We start from the raw sequence: 18,553 nt of genomic DNA, 5'->3' as shown, positions 1-18,553 counted from the left end.
GTCTTTTAAGACAACAGTCTGAATGCTAGGAGTGCTCACTGCTGCTGCCTCCATCCCGGGCCCTCCAGTTCTGTTCTATGTGGGTGCAGAATTTCCAGACTTGCTGTGCTGCCTACCAGGGCCATTCAAGGACCTGACCGGCCACCCCTTTGGCCTCACCTCCCACTACTCTTTGCTTCAGGCTTTATGTACACCCGATCTGGAAATGACCGGTGACCCTGCATATAGCACACTCCTATTTCATTTTCTGTGATTTTTCACTTTCTTCCATCTTCCTTATCAAAAACTGTCAAGAGTCAGAGATTTCACCCCACCTACACGATAACAAGGTCACCTGCCACAATGTCATACGTGCTGGCAGGAGATGTGAAACTCCTGGGACCATCACAAGGGACTTCATCACCCTCAGCACCCAGGTGCATGTGCTTCATATTTGCTGCCTCCCCTGGCCTTCCGAGTGCCCTGAGGGGCATGCGGAGGTGGGCCCTGATAGATGCTGTCCACACAGTGCATCTGGATCAGGCTGAGAAACATCCGGCTTAGGAATAAGGCTGTGAGCAGACCTGTCCCACTTTGGCCCTGTCGGAGGAGATACGTTCTTTCAAAGTGAGAGACATTAGTTAATTATTTTGGTCAGGGAAAAAAAAAAATTGCCCTCTTCCCAGGAGAAAGCAACTATATCTTCCAAGGCTAGTCAAATACTCTTTTTAAAAAACACTATTTTGTTGTTGCTGTTGCACTGTTTAGTTGCAGCAGGCCAGATCGTTGATCTTTATCGTGCCATGCAAGATCTTCACTTGCAGCATGTGCAATCCAGTTCCCTGACCAGGGCTCGAACCCCTGCATTGGTTGCTCAGAGGCTGTCACTCGACCACCAGGGGAGTCCCTAGTCAAACACTGTTAAGAAGATAGTCTGGAATAGAAGCTGTCAATGAGTCTTCACCAGACACACAAGAACACCGTGGAGAGTTCCTGCAATCTTCAGGGGTTCTTCGGTTCCCTTCTGCTCCAGGCCAACTCTTCATTCTTCAAGACCCACCTCAGCCATCCTCACTGGCAGGAAGCCATCTGCTTCCTCTAGGTGGGTTACATGCCCTCCACTCGCCCAGGCACATCCTGTGCTGACTGCTCTCATTAAACCAGAAATACGCACAGCTGCCCCCAGGAGTGAGCTCACCTGGACTCCCTGTAGACCAGCGGTTCCCCAGCCTTTTTGGAACCAGGAACCAGTTTCATGGGAGACAGTTTTTCCATGGAGTGGGGATGGGGAGGATGGTTGGGATGGTTTGGGGATGATTCAAGTGCACTACATTTATAGTGCACTTTATTTTTAACCTAATGCCACCATTAATCTGACAGCAGGTACCGGTCCACAGCCCGGAGGTTGAGGACCCCTGCTGTAGACCATATGACAATGTGGAAAAGGTGTCCCTTTCTCCGGGTGGACACGGTCCTGTGCCAGGTGACAAGTGGGGCCCAGCCTGGGTTTCAACTCCTGGGTCCCCTCAGCCATGGAGCCTTGGCTATGAACAACTTCCCTGCCCTTATGTCTAACTCTGAATTTGTTTCCTTTTATCAAAAGATCTGAGGCTTTGCCTGCCTGCCCCCACCTGAGAGCTGCTGTGATCCCTGAGACAAGCCTGGGAGATGGGGAAAGAATCATTCTAATTTTAAGAATGGGGATACTGAAGGCGTGAAGCAGCTCTCTGAGGGCTCAGAGCTGGCCTGGGACTCAGGTCTCCTGACAACCAGCGGAGGTTCCTCCCGCCTTCCGGCTGAACAGATTTTCCGACTTTGAAGCCGGATCTGAGTTCCCTTTTAGCCTAGGGTTGTGTCAGCTGCAAAGAGATGATTCTTGGAAGGGCATTCCTAGGAAACCACTGTCTTCCAGCAAATAGCGTGACAACTGGGGGTGAGGCAAAGCCATGGCCACTGTGAGTCAGAGCTTTCTTCCCCAGAACCAGGCTCCATATGACCTTCCTGCAAAGGGAAGGCCTAGTTCCTGTCCAGCTATTTCCTGCTTTCCAGGCCAGATGAGCCTGCAGAACAGTGGGTGGCTGGTTCTTGGATTTAGGCCAGCTGAGTGCTTGCAGAGTGCCCACATCTGCAAACCGGCGAAATGGCCTGTGGGGGGAAGGGGGGGCACGTCTCCTCTGCACCCACAAGACCCTCTCTGCCTCTTTCTGCCCTTCCTCTCACCCACGGCCCCCCGCTCTTCTCTGCCCACTTCCTTTGCAGTCTGGTCCCTTGTTCTGCAGCGGAAGCCTGCTCCTAACTAGGGAGAATGCGGTACAACACGTTAAGGTCTTGTGAGGCCATGATGGGCCGGGTGTCTGCAGGGCGGGTTTGGGACTGCTCATGACCGGCAGGGCTTGGCACCCAGCTGTCACTGCTAGGACCTGGGGACGGAGGAGCTGTAGGGCCTGGCCATGTCCTGGTCTCTGCAGATGTTCTCGTAGCTTCTCTCAGCACCGCTGGCCCTAGCCCAGCCTCAGACTGGTGGGTGATGGGGAGAGGCCAGTAAAAGCAGAGGGAGGGGAGAAGGAAATGGCAACCACTCCAGTATTCTTGCCTGGAAAAGTCCATGGACAGAGGAGCCTGGCGGGCTGCAGTCCATGGGGTCACATGACTGAGCATGTGTGCACGAGGGTGGAGGGAGATGGGTTGGTAGCAATAAAGTGGTGGAACTAAAAAAAAAAAGCAGAGGGAGGGAGTCAGTCGGCCGAGAGCACAGGGGACAAACGCCAGGGTTGAGACAGGCCCAGTCCCGGTTCTACGTCACGGCCTGTGACCCCGTCACCCTCGGACACGCTGATTCCTTGCTCAGGGCCCGTGGAGAAGCCAGGTCGCTTCACTTGCATCTTGGACCTCTGGGTCAAGTCGGCCCTGTGATGCTCACCATGGCCTCAGGCAAGCCCAGGAATGGATCTGGTAGGTGAGGCTCATCTGACTGGTTTTCTACGAACAGGTCACTTGGGGGTGCCGTGTGGGGTAAAGAGAGGCCTGAATTTGGGGGTAGGTCAGCTCTGAGTTCAAACCTCATTCTGGCCTCTAACCAGCTGTGTGACCTTGGGCAAGTCACCCCACTGTTATGGGCTGAATTGTGTCCCCTCCAAGTTCACGTGTTGAAGCCCTAAGCCCTAGCATCCCAGAATGTGCCTGCGTTTGGAGACAGGGCCTTAAAGGGTTACTAAAGGTAACGTGAGGTCACACAGCTGCGCCCTGCTCCAATAGGACCTGTGTTCTTATAGGAAGAGATTAGGGGTGCTCAGGCCCAGAAAGAAGGCTGTGTGGGCACGCAGCTGTCTGCAAGCCGAGGAGAAACCAGCCCTGATTTCGAATTTCAGGCTCCAGAACGGGGAGAAAATAAATGTCTGCTGTTGAAGCTGGCCCATGTGTGGTATTTTGTTCAGGTCACCAGAGCAGACTAATTCTCCCTGTTTCTTTGAGCCTTCACATCCTCATCCAAAAATACCTCCCACAAGAGGAGTCACGGACCAGCGCCAGCCACCCATGAGGACTCAGCTCTTGCAAGGCCCTGTTTCTCGACCCTGGATGAGGCCCGCACACCCCACTGGGGACAGAGGCCTCAAGACCACAGGATCCAGGTAGCCCCACCTGTCCTGTTCTCTGGCCTCTCCTGATGGGAGGGCCCCACACACGAGCACACACGTGCACATGCACACGTGGGGTTCTTACAGTGGTGTCCTGGTCCAGGTCACTGACTGGCTCTGCCCGCTCCCTGGGAAGCCAGGGTTGGACTGATGCCCAATCCACCGTCTGAATTCCAACCCCACCCCAAGTTTGGGCCCCACTTGGCAGGAGGGTGCTTGGGTAAATGGACCTCTGTCTGAACCATCCCCACCAGTCTCAGGCCTAATGGGAGGCAGTGGGCACCCTGCCTTATGGCTGGGGACCCGAGGCAGCACAGCCAGCTCAGCTTCGGGCTGCAGGGGGCATCGGAAGATCAGGAAGGGGACAAGGTCCGCTCCTGGGGGTAGCGGAGGGAAGGGCAACCTGGGATCATGGCTGGCCACCCTCAGCTTCTGGGTATTTGCCTGTTTCCTCATGTCTGTTACAAAGATCCCCAGCCTGGAAAGCCCAGGGCTGGCTGGCTGCATCCTGGAGCAATCCCGGCATCTGACATAGGGCTGGCCTGGAGCCACAGTGAGAGAAATGTTTGTTGGTCAGCTGAATGAGCAGGTTGCCTCCCAGGAATATAATTCAGGGAAGTCCAGCTGCCCTGCCCGTGGGCACGGCTCGCTGCCCTGAACGCTAGGGCTGCCCGTTGTTTTGTTCTCTACTGACTCCCAGGGCCTAGAAGGGTGCTGAGATTGAACAGGCACTCAGCAAACATATATTTTCAATCAATGCTGAGGACGGACCCAGACATGAAGGGTCCAAATCTGGTGGAGAAAGAAGTATCAACAGACAGATGCAATTCAATGAGCTATCTCTTGTGACAGAGATGAGCCCATAGGGCTGAAGGACATGGACAAGGACTATCTGGCCGGCACCCTAGAAAGTCAGAGAAGGCTTTCTGGAGGAGATGGGCTTTGAAGGATAAATAGGAGTTTGACCAGGCAAAGATGGTATGGAACGGTATTCCTGGGATAGGCAGCAGAGGCAGGAATGACGGAAGTGTGGGTGTGAGGAAGAAAGGAAATGACCAGGCTGAGGGGCAGACAGAGCCCAGGGCCCTGAAGGCTGAGTGTGCTATGCGTGCGCACTAAGTTGCTTAAGTCGTGTCCGACACGTTGTGACCCTATGGACTGTAGCCCGCCAGGCTCCTCTGTCCATGGGGATTCTCCAGGCAAGGATACTGGAGTGGGTTGCCATGCCCTCCTCCAGTTCAATCCAGGGGTTGAACTCATGTTTGTCTCCTGCACTGGCAGGCAGGTTTTTTTTTTTTTTTTTTTTAACCACTAGTGCCAGCTGAGAAACCTATAGATTCTGTCAAAAAAAAAAAAAAAAAAAAAATAGGGCGCTCAGTGGAAAGGAGGTGCTTTTCTGAACTCCACCTTGCAGGGGGATTAGGCTGTTAACGGGGAGGGCTGGCTGCCTGAGCAGATCTAGCCCTTTGAGAAAAGAAGATGCCATTTTCAAAAGGGCTTTTATTAAAACACTCCCCACACAGTGTCTCTTGCCACAAACGCCACAGTCCTGGGGTGCCCACCAAGGAGAGGGCCCTGAACAATGTCCCCTGTGGCCAAGGCTGGGCTCGTCCACGTAGCTGTGAAGCTGGCCTCGCTCGGAGGTCCCACTGTACGTCTGGCTGCTTCCGGAGGGGCTGGGGAGCTACGGGTAGCACGCAGAGTGCGGATGGCTGAGGGCTGGCTCTGACGCAGGGGTGAGGGGCCTGTCTCCTCAGGCACCCTGAGATGCTCCTGAGATGCTGGGCCGGTCCAAACCAGTCCAGCTCCATGGGGGCGGGGCCGCTGTGGCCAGGCCACTCCTCCTGAGGACGGTCCTGGGGAAACCTGAGCCCTCCCGGGGAAAGGCTGGGGATCGCGTGGGCATGGGGTAAGGGCGGGCGGCGCGGGACAGACGGACTGGCCTGAGGGGCTGTCTGTGAACAGGGGCAGAGCTTGGGCTCTGGGTGCTGCGGGGGGCTGGAGGGTCCTTTCTGAGTTTCCGTTTCCCTTTCTGCCTAATGAAGGACGAGGCCTCTCCCGGCTCCCGCCCTCCTATTGGGAGCACGCCGGGGCCACGGATCACGTTGTTTACACAATGGTCCTGCCACGGTGGCCCAGGAGCGCTCAGTAGGCTGCAAACACGGGGCAACGTGTGGGCATCCCTGTTGGAAGTGTGTATGTGTGTGCGCGCGCGCGTGTCTGTGCGTGTGCATGTGTGAGTGGGGGCGTGTGAGTCTGGGGGTCGAGGGTGCAGGCCGGTCGGCCGGCGTCCCCGCCTGGGTGGACACTGCCGTCGGAAGGGCCGCGGCCCCGGGCTCACAGGAAGTTGGGCTCCCGCACCACGAGGCAGGGCGGGCCCCCGCTGCCCCCGCCGCCGTCCAAGGGCCGGTACACAAAGTGGAAGTCGCGCTTGGGCTCGCTCCGCAGCAGGTAGCCCTTGATGCGGTGCGGCAGCGCCTCGTCGGCCAGCTGGAAGCAGCGGCCGTCCACCAGCACGAAGAGCCGGTAGTCCTGGGGCTGCACCACCTCGAACTTCTCCGCGCACTGGGCGCACAGCGCCTCGGCCAGCGTGTCCGCCCGCGATGCCAGCGTCCGCGACTGCTGCTCCGGCTCCAAGTACGACACGCAGATGAAGTCCTGCGGGGCGAGACGGAGATGAAGTCCTACCGCGTCACGGTTACCGGCGGGGCCAAGCCCACGGCCTGTCTCACCCTCGCCCTGATGCTGGGAGCTTGGACAGAAGCTGCATGGCCTTGTCCTCTTTGGGCCCCCCGATTCCTCTCCATAGACAGCGGATGGATGGCAGGAGGGGTCGTGAGGCTGGCCGTCGGGGCACCTGCGGCTGACCTTGCTGTGTGACCTCAGGCAAAGACCCTCCCTCTCTGAGCCTCGGCTCTCACTGGGTCAGTCGCTTGGCCTGGAGTCTGGACAAGGAGTGAGCGCGCCCCCTGGTGGCCAGTCCGTGGGCTTGCCGTCATTGAAAAAATCTTATTTTTCACTTTCTCTTCTTCCCGGAGTCCCCCTGCATTCCAGGCACCCTGCTGGGCACGCGGGGCAGCATAAATAAAATCAAAGATTCAGACCCGCCCCCAGCATTCCATGGCTCAACTGAAGCAGCTACGGCAGGCTGAACAGTTCAGGCCCTAGGGCTGGAGGGGCCTGGGGATGGGGAGAGGTGGTGTTCCCAGGAGCAGGCTGGCAGGGAAGGGCGGGGGAGAAGACTTGGGGGAAAGAGATGGGGAGTGCTTGCACAAAACAGCACACTCACACCTGGGTCCACCAGAGACCGTGGAAGGAGTCCCTGCCTGGCTTTGAATCTGCTCCCACTTACTGTGTGACCTTGACCTCTCTGAGTCTCCATTTCCTCAACTATAAACTGGAGATAAAATCAGAAGTCCATATTCTGTGCCTGGGGGTGGAGCACAGAAAACTAGCTCAGAGCCTGTAAGAGTCCCCTTTCCCCCAAGGGCCCAGAGGCCGGGCAGGAAGTGTGTGTGCAGGGCTGCCCCCTTGTGGAAGGACGGTGAGAGCACAGCGGGCTCCTGATGACACCGCCCAGTTCTCGAAAGGAGATAATTAATGACTACAGAGCAGTGCCAGGCTCTGGGTCAAGAGTCCCTGGGATCACTTCTTTTTTTTTTTTTTCCTGGGAGGGGAAGGCCCAGCCCGCTTCCCTGGGTCTCAGTGGCTGCTGTGCTGTCCTCAGCCACCATCAGGCCTCCCCAGGGCCCTTGACATCCGATGATTCTCAGGCTCTGGGCTTTGGCTCCACGGGTAAGGGTGTGCGGTGCAGAGGAGGCACTGGGAAGGGGGCAGGCAGTGGTGCCCTCCTCAGACCCCAGAAACAGTGCTGATAAGTCTCATCCCAAGCCTCTTCCTGAGCTCTGCCTCCTTAGTGGGACTCACAGATGCTCAGCATTGGGAATCCACGAGGCAGAAGCAAGAAGGAAGGAATGCGAGGGTCATCCTTGGACCAAGAGCTCATATTCCAAGAGTTGGTGGAGGGGCAGCTGCCCCAGAAGGCAGGAGGGAATGCTGGTGTGCTGCAGCTGTAATCGCCAACTTATGCTGGCTCATACCAGCTTGAGACAGCCAACTGTGTGCATCTCTTCCCAACTCCAAGTTCTGTGATGCCAAGTTAGTAGCTTGAAATCAGCCATGGTGGCAGTATTTATAGTAATACCATGGAAATTGACAGAATCAAAGATCAGAGCCTTTTTTTTTTTCTTTCTCCCCAGAGAACCAGTTAATAAACATTATCAAGACACCACTGATTAGAGGAGGAGGGACATCAGCTTGGCTGATGTTAGAACATGTACTGGGGAGGCAGAGCTCAAATGGTCCAGAGTCCCCCTGTGCTGACAGGAAATCTGCGTCCCAGAGAGACTTAGACACGGCTTGGGGTCACATAGCAAGCTAGTACAGAGCTGGGTCCATACCGTGAGCCTCTTGCCACCCAGGCCTGGGCTCTCCTAGTTACAGAAAGGCCATTTGGAAAGCAGCCAGGCATGGGCTTCAGGTCCAGTGTGCTCTGGGTGCCAGGGAAGTGAGTCTGTAGACCTATTCACAGCTCTGGACTGCGGCTTGGTTCACTGTCCTAACTCCTGCCACTGTGCGTACTCCCCAGTCCCACTCTGTCCCAGGCCCTGGGCTTGGACCCCCTGAGACATGTCAGCAATAGGGTCTGCTCTCTCAGGGTTACAGCTTTATACATAGATGGTTACAGTACAGGGTATATGTGCTGCAATAGAAGAAGTAGCAGCAGGAAGCACTTCTAACCCATGCCATAGGGAATGGGGGGCAGATGGGGGGGGTGTCAGGGAAGGCTTCTCAGAGGAGGGGTTGTTGGAGAAACTGAGGATGGGCAGTGGTAGCCAGTGAGGAAGGGGAAATGGACCAGCATGGGCAGAGAGGCTAAGCCCTAGGGAGTTGAGCTCAGCGTGTTCATAGCTGTTCTGATGCATGAGTTTGAGGAGGCTCCAGGAGTTGGTGATAGACAGGGAAGCCTGGCATGCTGCAGTCCATGGGGTCGCAAACGGTCGGACACAACTGAGCTACTGAGCTGAAATGAATTGATCTGATGCAGCCTCGGGGGTGTGGGATAATGGGATGGGTCGGGGCAGGAGTCTGGCCACCAGTGGCGTTTGAACCCTGAGTCTGTACAGACAGAAGTGGGGAAGGATGGGTGGGTGGGTTGGAGAGGGGCAGGCTAGGGGCAGGGGGACCCTTGGCAGCTGCTGCATTTGTCTGGGCACCGAGTGGCAAGGCTGTAGATTAGCTCCCAGGCTTTTTAACTGGGACAAACCACTGTTCCCATCTCCAGCCCTAGCAGCCAGCTCAGACATCACAGATGCTGAGGAACGGTGGGTGAAGGTCTCCTTCTTCCTAGCCTTGTCTTGTGTGCCCAACTGAAATGCCGATGCTCGCTGATACTTCTCTAGTCTCCAGCCCTCAACTTGTCGTCCCCAGCCCCTAACCCGGCACACACTTGCAGGCCCGGAGCTCAGGGCCACTGCTCCCCACGTGGACGCCTTCCAGCTCCCTGGGGGCTGGGCGGGCCGGCCAGAGCAGCCAGTCGGCGGAGGCAGGCTCCAGAACTGGCAGGCAGTAGGGATGGTCCGGGAGCAAGGTTCCCCGGTCCCCTCCCACCCTCTCGGTCCCAGGCCCCACCTGCACGGAGGAGCGGGAGGCCCGAGCCTTGTTGAGCGTGCGCCGGCGCTCCCAGCGGTGGATCGAATCCTGCACCTCCACGCTCAGCTGCCGGGTCACCGTGATCTTGTCGTAGTTCTTGATGTGCTCCAGGGCCCCGTAGGTGGTGGTCAGATAGTAGGAACCTACAACAGGCAAGGGTGTGGAGGCTGAGCCCGGACCACCGCCTCCACCCACCCGCAAAGGCCGGGAGCCGGTCCAGGCTCGGCCGCCCCGCCCACCTCTCCAAGCCCCACCCACCGCCGCCGGCCCGAGGCACGTGCTGCCTGGAGGTTGGTCACTTGCTGAGATTCAGACCCGTGTCCACCGCAGAATCAAAAGCTCCCTGAGCCGTAAGGCTCTGCTCAAAGCTTGTCGCTGGCTCCCCTTTGGGACGCAACTCTTGCTTATTTTTAAACTGATGCTTTAAAGTGAGTTTTTAGTTTTAAAATGTAAAGATACACAAGAAACTGACAGCCATGGATGTCTTTAGGGTGGGGAAAGCAGTGCCTTCAAGACATGGGCGGGCAGGAGACCTCTCTCTAGGTGTCATATACATTTTATTTAAAAAATAAAAAACTTAAAAATATGTGGAGAAATGTTAATCATGTTCATATGATTACACACTTTTAATAATTTCAAGAAAGTAAAAAATTTGCATCCTTCGTTTCTCCATTTCTTTTTATCTTAATTCATACATATTCCTAATACCTAATGTTTCCTAAGGTAATTTAATTTTTGAAATATGTCATGCATGTGTGCTAAGTTGCTTCAGTTGTGTCCGGCTCTTTGCGACCCTATGGACTTGTAGCCCGCCAGGCTCCTCTGCCCATAGAATTCTCCAGACAAGAATGCTGGAGTAGGTGGCCATTCCCTCCTCTTCTTCCAGACCCAAGGATTGAACCTGTGTCTCTTATGTCTCCTGCATTGGCAGGCAGTTTGTTTACCAGCAGTGCCACCTTCAGACTGAAAAATTTGCATGAAGTTTTATGATTAAAGATAATAATTTGCACATATACTTATAAATTTACCCTCCTTGGCTTGTTGGAGGCTTTGGTTAAAATGCGTGAGGAGCACTGGCCTTGTAGCGCCCCTCACTCTAGAGGGGGTGGGGTGACTTGGCCAAGGTCTTGCTGAGCTTCCTGGGCTTCCCTCCCACTCACCAGGCCGCTCCTCAGTGCTTTGGGTACCAGGGCAATGATTTATTTATTCTTAGTTAAAATTTTTTTAAAATTAATTTTTAAATTGGAGTATAATTGCTTTACAATGTTGTGTTAATTTCTGCTGTAGAACAAAGTGTGTAAACTATATGTATACATATTTCCCCTCCCTCTTGAGCCTCTCTTCCACCCCCTGCCTAATCCTAACCCCTCTAGGTCATCACAGAGCAGAGCAGTGATTTTTGACATGACGGTCATCTGCCAGTGAGCCCCCCAAGTCCCATCTTCTTTTTCTTCCTAATTAATTGAACGCTACTTGTTTGGGGTAAGTAACACAACTGAAAATGCTCATTTCCCAAAATCTCTTTCAGTTTGAGGTACAGGTCAGGAGACCCCATTCTGCCTTCTACATAGATATAAGTGGAAGTCCCTGGGTGGGGCTTCCAGGAAAGCCTTTAGTAAGGGACAAACTTAGTTGATATATCTTGTCAGGTTTTGGTTTGCCTCCCTTCCTCCTGTTTGGAACACAGAGGTGAGCCTGGAGGCACAGCAGCTGTTTTGTGATCAGAGGTGATAGGCACAAAGACAAAGGTTCACATCCTAAAGAACAATGGAAAGAGTTGGGTCTACAATTTCTTGATGGCAGGGATAAAAACTGCCATCATTATCAGTTGCTTACCCCAAGACTTCTTTTTCTCATTCAGATAATTTATTAAGAGCTGTGAAATTTGGGCTGTCTCATCTATGTGATGAGACATTGCAACATGCAAAGTCACATAATTCTAAGGAGACCCCACAGAATTGAGAAACCTTCAACAATCTGTACAGAGTCACAGATTACAAAATTAAAATACAAACAATCTCCCCAATTTGGCAGGAAACACCTACAATATGAGGAGGCCCGGAATGGAAGGGCTCTTGCTTTTCAATAAGGCAGTTACAAAATGGAAAAAAAAAAAAACCAACAACCCAGGACTTCTTGATGCAAGAGACAAACTAGTCCCTTACTCTGATTTAAACCATTATTAGTTATGTAGTGAGTTATTTGTAGCCCATAGCATTCCTAACTGCTACACTGGATGAAGCTGCCTACATATTGCTACAAATTCCACAGCCAATATGGGAAAAGTTCACAGCCTGCCTGGGGTGAGTAGGGGATGAGATAAAGGGGTTTGTGGCCACAGGATTACTCGCCCTTTCATGGCAGTGCAGGAAGGAGACAGTTTTTGAAATAGGGATGTCAAGCCCAGGGCTTCCATGGTGGCTCAGCAGTAAAGAATCTGCCTGCCAATGCAGGAGATGTGGGTTAGATCCCTGGGTGGGGAAGAGTCCGTGGAGAAGAAATGGCAACCCCTTCTAGTATTCTTGCCTGGGAAATCCCATGGACAGAGGAGCCTGAGGGCTACAGTCCATGGGGTCGCAAAGAGTCGGACACAACTTAGCGACTAAACAGCAACAAAAACAATATCAAGGCCAACACGGAGCTTGGCTTAGTGCCCCTTATCAGAGAAGGGCCAGTAGAACTCCCATGGCTCTCCTATTCCAGCCCAGCTCAAAGCCCGTGTGTTCCAGGAAGCCTTGCTGCCTCCAGCCCTTGCTGGCCGAGAGTCCCTGTCCTCTAGCTGGCATCCCCCATGGTCGTGTTTCCCGTGGTGATCACGTCCCCCTGGCTGGTAAGGGGGGAACTGACTGCAGTGCGCTGACTGCGAATGTTCAGATTTGGAGTCACAGAGCAGGGTCCAGGTCTCAGCCTTCAGCAGGCAGCCCTGTGTTTCAGGTGAATTAGTGTCCTCTGCCCTTCCATTTCCTCATCCACAGATCCCATCAAATGTAGTGAAAAGAGATGAACACATGTAACGTGCAGTGCTCAGTAACGCATGGTGGTTAGGTGACCTAAGGGAGGTGCTCCGGAGGTTCCCCACCTTCTTGGGCAAAGGGAGGAAGTCTAGCCCTGCCAGCACACACCTGCTTGCTCACGACCTGCTTTTTCCACAGCCTCCTGGTTCTCCTAGACCACTAATCTTGGACTTGGGGTCCTCTGCAGTTCCCATCATGACCACTAGGTGGCAGGTGACTCTGCACGTGAGTTTTGAAGCTGGGCAGTTCTCTTCTGGGCCAGTGTGCTCCTGATGCTCATTGCCTCTGGTAAGATATTATTAGATCAGCATGGCCAGCTGTCAGCCAGTGTGCAGAGAGGATGTGGGTAAAGGAGTCTATGAGGGTGCTTCTGGGAGAGTTTGTATTTTGAGCTGGCTCCAGCCAGGTGCCCAGCAGCTGCCTGGGTCTCCCATCAGCCCTGTAACTGCCCAGAGTGATGGACGCTGCAGAAGGTGGGAGGGGAGAAAGGGGCCAGGGTCCCATCGGCCCAGTGTCCAAGTACTCTCTGCTTGGTGCAGGAAGTCCCTGATCTCTCAATCTCTAGAAGCCTGCTACAAGAAACTGGGACTCTCTCCCTGGTTTTTGCCAAATTACAGCATGTGAAACCAGTTGGAAGAACATGAAGGTCTTATACGGCTTCAGGCGAGTTCAGATCTGTCCAGCCTGTGAAACACAGGAAGGTGGAAGCCTGTTCCAACTCTCCTCCTGCCTCCAGCTGCTTCTTCAGAAGGCTGGAGTGCCCAGATGGTCTGAAAACCCAAATCTATTCCCACGTCTTCCCTTTCCCAAGCCACAGAAGTTAAGTAGCTTGCCTGAGGTCTCCAGCCAGTCAGAGGCAGAACTGGGACCAAAATCCAGCCTCCAAACTGCTCTTTTTTCTATACTCTGCGTTAGTTTTCCTCTTGTGTGTGTGTGTGTGTGTGTGTGTGTGTGTGTGTGTGTGAGCTTAGTCCCTCAGTCGTGTCCAACTCTTTGCAACCCTTTGGACTATAGCCCGCCAGGCTCCGCTGTCCATTGGATTTTCCAGGCAAGAATACTGGAATGGGTTGCCATGCCCTCCTCCAGGGGATCTTCCCAATCTAGGGATCCAATCCAGGTCTCCTATGTCTCCTGCATTACAGGTAGATTCTTTACCCCTGAGCCATATGGAGTAATTGAAGTTCTCAAGAGTAGGGACTTCCTGGAGCCTGCCCCTAGTTCGGGCATGTCTGACTCTGCAGAGCACCAGGGGTGGGGATCTGCCAGCAGGGACTGAACCCAGGCCCTTGGCAGTGAGAGCGTGGTGTCTTAACCACTGGACCACTAGGAAATTCCCAGGCAAGCCCCTCTTTTTACTGTACTTCCAAGCCTTCAGTGATGTGGAGCACCCTTTGGGCCACCACCTGGTGAAGACAGGAGAGTAAAGCGGGGGAAACTCAAGAACAACCCCACCCCCCGGCCCCCCCAGGGCTCTGTCGCCTGCTCTTGGGCCCAGATATGTCTAGATGGAAGTCTGTCGACTGGCAGACTTGGGTTACCCATTCTGGAGACCCCCAAATTGTCCTTCTGCCGGAGTCCAACGCCTGTGAGGCTGGGCTGTCCTGGGTGCTGTGACCTCCCACTCTGGCTCTGGGAGTAGGAACAGAGAGAGGGGCAAGGGGGCATGCATGCCACCCAGTCCACCTCCTGCCATTTTTCCTTCCAGCAAACACCCCATAGAATTCCTTAGAAATTTCCCCATGGTGCCAGAGGTGGGGCAGGGGGCCCTGACTCTTAAGTCTGTAAAGGGGTAGTGGGCAGGGTATCCAGGCAGTGTTTTGGGTCAGAAACAGTGACCCAAGTTTAAGATCTTTATGTATTTATTTGTATTTGGCTTGTCTCAAAAATACTTCATATCGCCATGTATATAAAATAGGTAGGCAACAAGGATTTACTGTATATCACAGGGAACTTTAGTCAATATCCTGTAATAGCCTATAATGGAAAATAATCTGAAAAAAAAATACATAAAACTGAACGACTTTGCTGAATACCTGAAACTAACACAACATTGTAAATCAACTATACTGCAGTTAAAAAAACAGTGCTTACTGAAGCCCTAAAACAGACTAGCTCTCCTGCTCACAGGATTCCAACTTTCCCACCTGAACCCCCTCTGTGGGTTTCAGGAAGAAGGATCTCAGGAGGTTATGGCAGGATTGAGTGGGGGGCGGTTCATGTCCATAAGTAGAGGGTAGTTGGGCCAAGGATGTCCCTGGCCTGTCCCCGCTGTGTGCCACCATGCCTGGAGTGGAGCCCTACTTGGCAGCAGAGATTGAGGCTGTGGATGCAGCAGGGGTCACTGTGGCCAGGGCATGGCCGACCACTGCCCTGGAACTGGCCGGCCGGGGCTCAGACCCAGTGCGGAGCCCCACAGCCTCGCTCCATCCTTCCACTCCGCAAAGGGCTTTCCCTGACACTGTCTCTAAGACCCCCACAACAGTCCACAGGGCTGGGCCAATCCTCTGTGGCTTTACATGCTTCCCTGAGCTGCCAAAAACTCACAGGACTAGACACGTCATACTGTCACCCCAGAGACCAACATGGGCTAAAAAGGCAAACAGATGCAAAGAGGGCCAGCTTATCTCAAGAACCACAAAGCCCAAAGGGGCCACCGGGGGCCTGAGAGTCTCTCTCCATCCTTTGGGGGTGATGTCTCAGAGGGCGGCTCAGGGCTCCCTCAGAGCTGCTATCTGGGCTGGCTGCCCCTCAGGGATTCTTGGTGGAGGGGTGGCCGAGGCTAAGTGGGTGGAAGGAAGTGATGGGAAGGAGGAAAGGGAAGGGAAAGTGAGGGTGTGATGAATTACACTCCCACCCTCCTCATCCAGGAGAGTGCATGGCCTCTTGTCCACAGCATTGCTCTCTTCCTACCAGCACTGGATGAGTGACAGCCTGAGAGTCCCCAGGGCCAGCTCTGTCTAAGAACTTGACCATCTTTCCCTTATCGTTTATACTGCCAGCAATGGTTGTTCCCTCTGCGAAGATGGCCTTTTGTCCTTCTTTATCTGACTGGTCGCTGTTTATCCTTCAGTGCTCAGCTCAGACATCACCTCCTCCAGGAAGCCTTCTCTGATTGCACAGACTTAGTACTGTGCTCTGGTGCCCTCAGGGCCTCCCTTGACAAGCCTTGGTGACGAGGTCTCTTTACTGGCCCAGCTCCCCTGCTAGTCTGTGAGCTCCCCCGGGATAGGGACTGTGTTAGGTACCGTGTCATGCCCCAGGAATCTGGTATCCAGGAAGTTTGGGTTGAGCTGCCCAGCGAGCCCCTGGTGAGGCTGGGTCAGGGGTGGGTGATGGGCCCCGGGAGTCTGGAGATGGGTCTGGCACAGTCACTCACCCTCCCCCAGCTGCAGGGCGGGATCCATGAGCTCCATCATGTATTCCACGTTGAGAAGCATCTCTGTGAGGTTGCTGCGGGCGAGGACATACATGAGCACCGGCAGGAAGTCGTCTGCCCCGTAGGGCTTCCCTGGGAGAGGAAGGAGGTGGAAGGTGGTGAGTGCGAGGCTCTCCTTGGGAGCTGCTCCCTGCCCAGGGCAAGGATCAGTGTTTGCTGGGTGGGTGGGCGGTGGTCACCCCAGAAGAGGAAGCTTCCTGTTTTCTCCTGACTCTCAGGACATGGGGCGAGCCTAAGATCAGCCTCGTCAGAAGACCTGAGACACAGCCTGGGTTTTGGAAGAAGGAACCGAGAAAGGTGCCCTCTGCTGGGTGGGCAAGACCAGCCCCTTCCCTTTTCCCAGCTCTTCCCCTCCACCCTCTTCAGTCAAGATCAGGTCACATTTCAAGGACCCACCCAGGAGCAGCTGTCTGTCTCAGATGGATGTCTTCTGGGGAGGCTCCCTGTCTCTGTGACCATGTCTTCCAGCCCACCTGCAAAAGCGAAGCCCTCCCTCGACCAGATGCCACAAGGCCTGAAGCTCCCCCTCCAACCTGCATTCTTTGGGCTGTGTGGTCAGTCATGTCCGACTCTTTCATGGACTGTAGCCTGCCAGGCTCTTCTGTCCCAGGGATTTTCCAGGCAAGAATATCTGGAATGGGTTGCCATTTCCTCCTCCAAGGAATCATCCTGACTCAGGGATCGAACCCGAGTCTCTCTGGCAGTTCCTGCGTTGGCAGGTGGATTCTTTTACCGCTTAGCCACCTCAGTGGGAAGCCCATCTTTTGGGTTAAGCAGTGCCCTTTCCTGAGGGTTTCTTCTAAAACATAAATACCTCTGAAAGGAATAATCCATCGCTACTGCTTTGTGTGGGTGGGGCGGGGTGGGGGGGCTTCCCTGGTGGCTCAGATGGTAAAGAATCTGCCTGCAATGCAGGAGACCCAGGTTTGATCCCTGGGTCAGGAAGATTCCCTGGAGAAGGGAATGGCAACCCACTGCAATATTGTTGCCTGGGAAATCCCATGGACAGAGGAGTCTGGAGGGCTATAGTCCATGGGGTCGCAAAGAGTCGGACACGACTGAGCGGTTCAGGGTGTGGTGGCCTTGAAAGGTACTTTCTTGGAGCTACTCACATAGACACACACACACACACACACACACACTCTTTGTGGAAAGTGTTCCTGGGCTCAGAGCTCCTGACATGCCTTGGGGAAGCAGCCAGGTGGAGGTGGGCCTCAAAGATGCCCTGAGAGCCTGTCATGGTTTTTGAGAGACCAAAATGAGAAAGAGAATACAAAAGTGCTTCAGTGCCCACAGGGCGCAGTGGAAAAGTGAGCTATTACTGACATCTCTCTTCTGCTTTCTGAGGTGGCCTCAGTTTTTCCACCCGTAAAATGAATTGGTCGGTGGAGCTGGTAACACCCAGCGTTGAAAAGTAGAGTCAGACCCAGGGCATGAATCTCACTCCTTACCAGCTGTGTGACCTTAAGCTAATTGCTCTACCTCTCTGAGCCTGCATTTCTGGTCAAGTGTGAATGGACACAGATAGCATGACGCCCTATGAGGTTTTGGTGAGAATTCTGTGAAATGAATTACGGCGGGGTGCTCCGACACCACCTCCACGGAGATGCCCACTAAGGAAGAACACTGTTCCTCTTTTTCCAGGTCTGTGTTCAGAGGCTCTCTGGTCACTTCTTTCAAGTTTCCTGTGTCTCTGTGCACAGGATCAGTCAGTTTTGGAGAAAGTCTTTCATAACCTTTCTGAGCCTGAGACAACTGAAGATTTCCAGGGGACATAATACTTTGTGCCAGGAGTTTGTTTTTCATGTTGATAACTTAGAATTCTTGGAACATGGGAGATTCTTTTCTTGTTTGATTTATGAATTAGGGAACAAGGTGTGTCTGGCAACACGGATGTGAAACAGTCTGGTGCCCTTTGGAATTCACCTATAACTCATGCTGATTGAAATTTTACTCTGCCTCCAAGAATATCATTTTTTTTTCTTGGTATTGTATTATTGGGTTGGCCACAAGACAGTGTGGAAACACCTGAACGAACTTATTGGCCAACCCAATGATAACTCGCCAAACACAATAATCAGGAAAGTTTATTTCGTTGAGCAGTGGTTCTCAACCAGGGAGATTCTGCCCTTTGGGGCCACTTGGCAATGTCTGGCGTTGTTTTTGCTACTGGCATACAGTACTGGCATCCTGGGATGCTGCTAAAAACCTACAGCCCTCATAGGAAGGAATTACTCAGTCCCCAAAGGTCTACAGCGCCAAGGTGAGAAAACCTGCTTGAGGGGACAGCGACATTCAGCCAGAAGGACCGTCCAGCTCTGGCCCAAGGTCTGAGGACTTAAGAGAGAAGGGGAAGGGACCCTCCAGACCACGGCCTCGGGCTTTGCCCTTTTCTCCTTGTCCCCACGCTCTTCTTGAGAATCTCGGCTGACCCTCAGGAAGGGCTCTGGGGCCCATCTCCTTGGTTCCCACGATTTTGTGTTCAGCCACCCCATGCAGGGGACTCTTTAGACCTCATATCTCTTTGTCCCTCCACCTACCCATGAGCAACTTCCTCTCTGTCTCCCCAGTGCACAGAGCAACGAGAGGCAGGGTGTTTGCAGGAGATGGTGCTGGCTAAGTGTGAATGAATGAATGCTGAGCTCCCACCAGGACCTCAGAGCCCGAGCCTGGCGCTGACTCAGACGGGCCTATGCACAGACTCCAGGAGTCCTTCCCACCCCAGGGGGAACTCAGAAGGACAACTTCCAACTCAGGATGGCATTCTGCCACCCACT

General features: G+C 53.9%; 1 protein-coding gene across 2 annotated transcripts in view; it reads right to left on the bottom strand.

The window, feature by feature from the left end:
• Positions 1-5,099: 5,099 nt before the first annotated feature.
• RIN3 (Ras and Rab interactor 3) overlaps positions 5,100-18,553 on the bottom strand; it is a 132,301-nt gene continuing 118,847 nt past the window's right edge. For both annotated transcript variants that reach the window (XM_043921499.1, XM_043921498.1), the window contains exons 8-10: positions 15,717-15,848; positions 9,306-9,469; positions 5,100-6,272 (exon numbers count right to left, since the gene is read on the bottom strand). In XM_043921499.1, coding sequence (XP_043777434.1) covers positions 5,952-6,272; positions 9,306-9,469; positions 15,717-15,848 — 617 coding nt within the window. In that variant the 3' untranslated portion in view covers positions 5,100-5,951. The remainder of the gene's footprint in view (positions 6,273-9,305; positions 9,470-15,716; positions 15,849-18,553) is intronic.

The sequence above is a fragment of the Cervus elaphus genome, chromosome 13 (assembly GCF_910594005.1).
Source record: "Cervus elaphus chromosome 13, mCerEla1.1, whole genome shotgun sequence".
Classification (NCBI taxonomy): Eukaryota; Metazoa; Chordata; class Mammalia; order Artiodactyla; family Cervidae; genus Cervus; species Cervus elaphus.
The sequence above is the reverse complement of the archived record's forward strand: the minus strand, read 5'-3'. Positions and strand labels throughout refer to the sequence as shown.